At 33.1% G+C, this 2,286-nt stretch overlaps 1 protein-coding gene across 1 annotated transcript in view; it reads right to left on the bottom strand.

The window, feature by feature from the left end:
• Positions 1-578, bottom strand: part of LOC118338838 (tetraspanin-7-like) — a gene marked incomplete at its 5' end in the record, with an annotated part of 8,286 nt that extends 7,708 nt beyond the window's left edge. Inside the window, 1 exon segment of the mRNA XM_035676245.1 lies at positions 522-578. Within this exon segment, the coding sequence (XP_035532138.1) occupies positions 522-578 (57 nt within the window).
• Positions 579-2,286: the final 1,708 nt, after the last annotated feature.

The raw sequence follows: 2,286 nt of genomic DNA, 5'->3' as shown, positions 1-2,286 counted from the left end.
TCAGGCCCGGTGGATTCTTTCAAAACCATTCAGGGCACTAGGACGAGCCAGAGAAGGCTGATTTTTTTCACAGATCATCTGTCTCATGTTCTACTGTCAGGATATAGTGAAAGTTTAGGCAAATATGAGAAGAAAAAAAAATTACCTACTGCAGCTTTAAGCCTGAAATTAATATGTTGATTAGAAAACTATTTACAGGACAGCATCAGCATTGAGCTTCAGAGCCATTCTTTTCTTTTAATAAAAGTTGTTATATTTATCGTTTATTAGAAAACGAGTATTGACCAAAAAATATATACTAAATTTAGTCGATTGTTTATAAATTCAAAGTCTTTCAGTGATACATTCTTGTGTGCAGTAGTAAACAGTAGTAGTAGTAACAATTCAGCCACTGTTTTTAACAGTTTTCATTATCAGAATATCCAAACATGCTGATTGATTTTGTGTTTTCTCTGATGCCACAATGTGGAACACAAAGTGGATTCTCTGTTGTTGTTGTTGTTGTTGTTGTTGTTGTTTACCTGGTTGGCGACTGCAGTCGACTGTACTGCTGCCCAGATCATCAGACATCCGAAGATCTGAGGACACATCACGTTAGTCAGTTTGTGCTTTGACAGGATTAAAAGCCCAGTAATGTATGGAGGCTAAAGTGTGTCACCAAAAACATTACATTTAAAAAGTGGACAGAGTGTAAACAGTGTAGAAGAATTAACAGAAAATTAGTTGACACATTAATAAGTAATTAATAATAAATACATAACTTTTTTAGTTTCCAACAATACCACATGAATCTGATTTCATTTGTGGAACATTTGTGTAAAATTTAGCTTTTGTTGACATGATATAGCCATAAAAAAACAAAAAAAAACTGAACTTCATTCAGTGTAAAAAAAACTTCAGTGAACAGCTGGAACCAGCTGGTAGATAATATATGTTGTGGTAACTTAATTGAAACTTGCCAAACTTGCGAAGGATAGGAAACCCTGTTTTAAAGGTTCTTCAGAGGAACTTAAGGGGCAAATCATGACTTTAAATGATACATTTATACAATTTATAACCCCTTTAAAGACATAAAATATAATTTCATTATTAATTAACATAATCTGAAGAGCTCATCATTGCTTTAAAGAGCACGTTAGGCATTATGCAGTTTTTAAAGGGCTTTAAAGTGACAGTTAAACAGCATTCAGATTGTCTTTAGCTCCAGTATGTGACACATTTCTGAGCAAAACTTAATATGTGGATGAAGATTTTTCCTGAAATCCAAAAATTAACCTCCTCCTATGATGTTACTCTGTTAGCCGCTGGTCAAAAGCAGTTTTTATTAAATTTATGTTTTGAAATTTACAGTAAAATAGATGGATTTGGATTTAAAAACTACTCAAAAAATGACACACATAGGAAAATAAGCATCAAAAGTGTATTTACTCTGTATTATCTCATTCAGCATTATATTTGTACTAGTGCATGCTGGGTGGTTTTTTAATTTCCTCTCACTGTAATTTCTGCACCCAGACACTAGAGGGAGACAGAGCTCTACTAACTGAACACCATGGAAGACCTGAAGACAGTTGCGAATACACACTATATGAGATATAAGATGTTTAACTTATATAATATAATTAAATATCTTTAAATAAATAGAATGTAATTATAATCTATAGGATCTACAATTTTTTAGTCTTAAATCCCATTTAGTTGTATTCTATTGCACAAATGTGGTTCTTTTTGCAATAAAGTGACACTTTTCTTGTTTTTTTAAAATTTTCTCTGCAAAAAAAAAACACATTTAATCTTCCTCAAACTGAACCGAACACCAGAAACCAGTCAAACAGCTCACCTGAAGACGGCTGCAAACACCCACACACACTATAAACTTAACTAAATTAATCTAATGTAATTGTAACCTATAGGATGAAATTTAAATAAAGAAAGAAAAATAAGCCAGTATCTGGAAATACAGTTGAAAAATGTTTTTTTTTTTATTTTAACCACATTAAATTCTCTTGCACAACTTTGTACGTTTTTTTGCGATGAAGAGACACTTTTCCTCTTGTTTTGTGCAAAAAAATGCTCGTTAATGTTAAAACAAACTCTTCAAACTCCGCCTTTTTTACATTACCCCCCTTTTTTTATTATTTCCCATCAGCTCTCGGGGCTGAAAACATGTCCCATCTGCAGCAGAAAGGAATGAAACCTCATTAGATTGAAAAAAAGAGGCGAGAAGGTGGGCGGCCTGAAATATGAACCTGTTTTCTAATGCAGAGATTTGTCTCTCACTCCCCC

Source organism: Morone saxatilis, unplaced genomic scaffold, assembly GCF_004916995.1.
Source record: "Morone saxatilis isolate NCDOM2014 unplaced genomic scaffold, NCSU_SB_2.0 Contig10, whole genome shotgun sequence".
In the NCBI taxonomy this organism is placed as follows: Eukaryota; Metazoa; Chordata; class Actinopteri; family Moronidae; genus Morone; species Morone saxatilis.
Note: the sequence above shows the minus strand (reverse complement) of the source record. Positions and strands in the feature narration are given on the sequence as shown.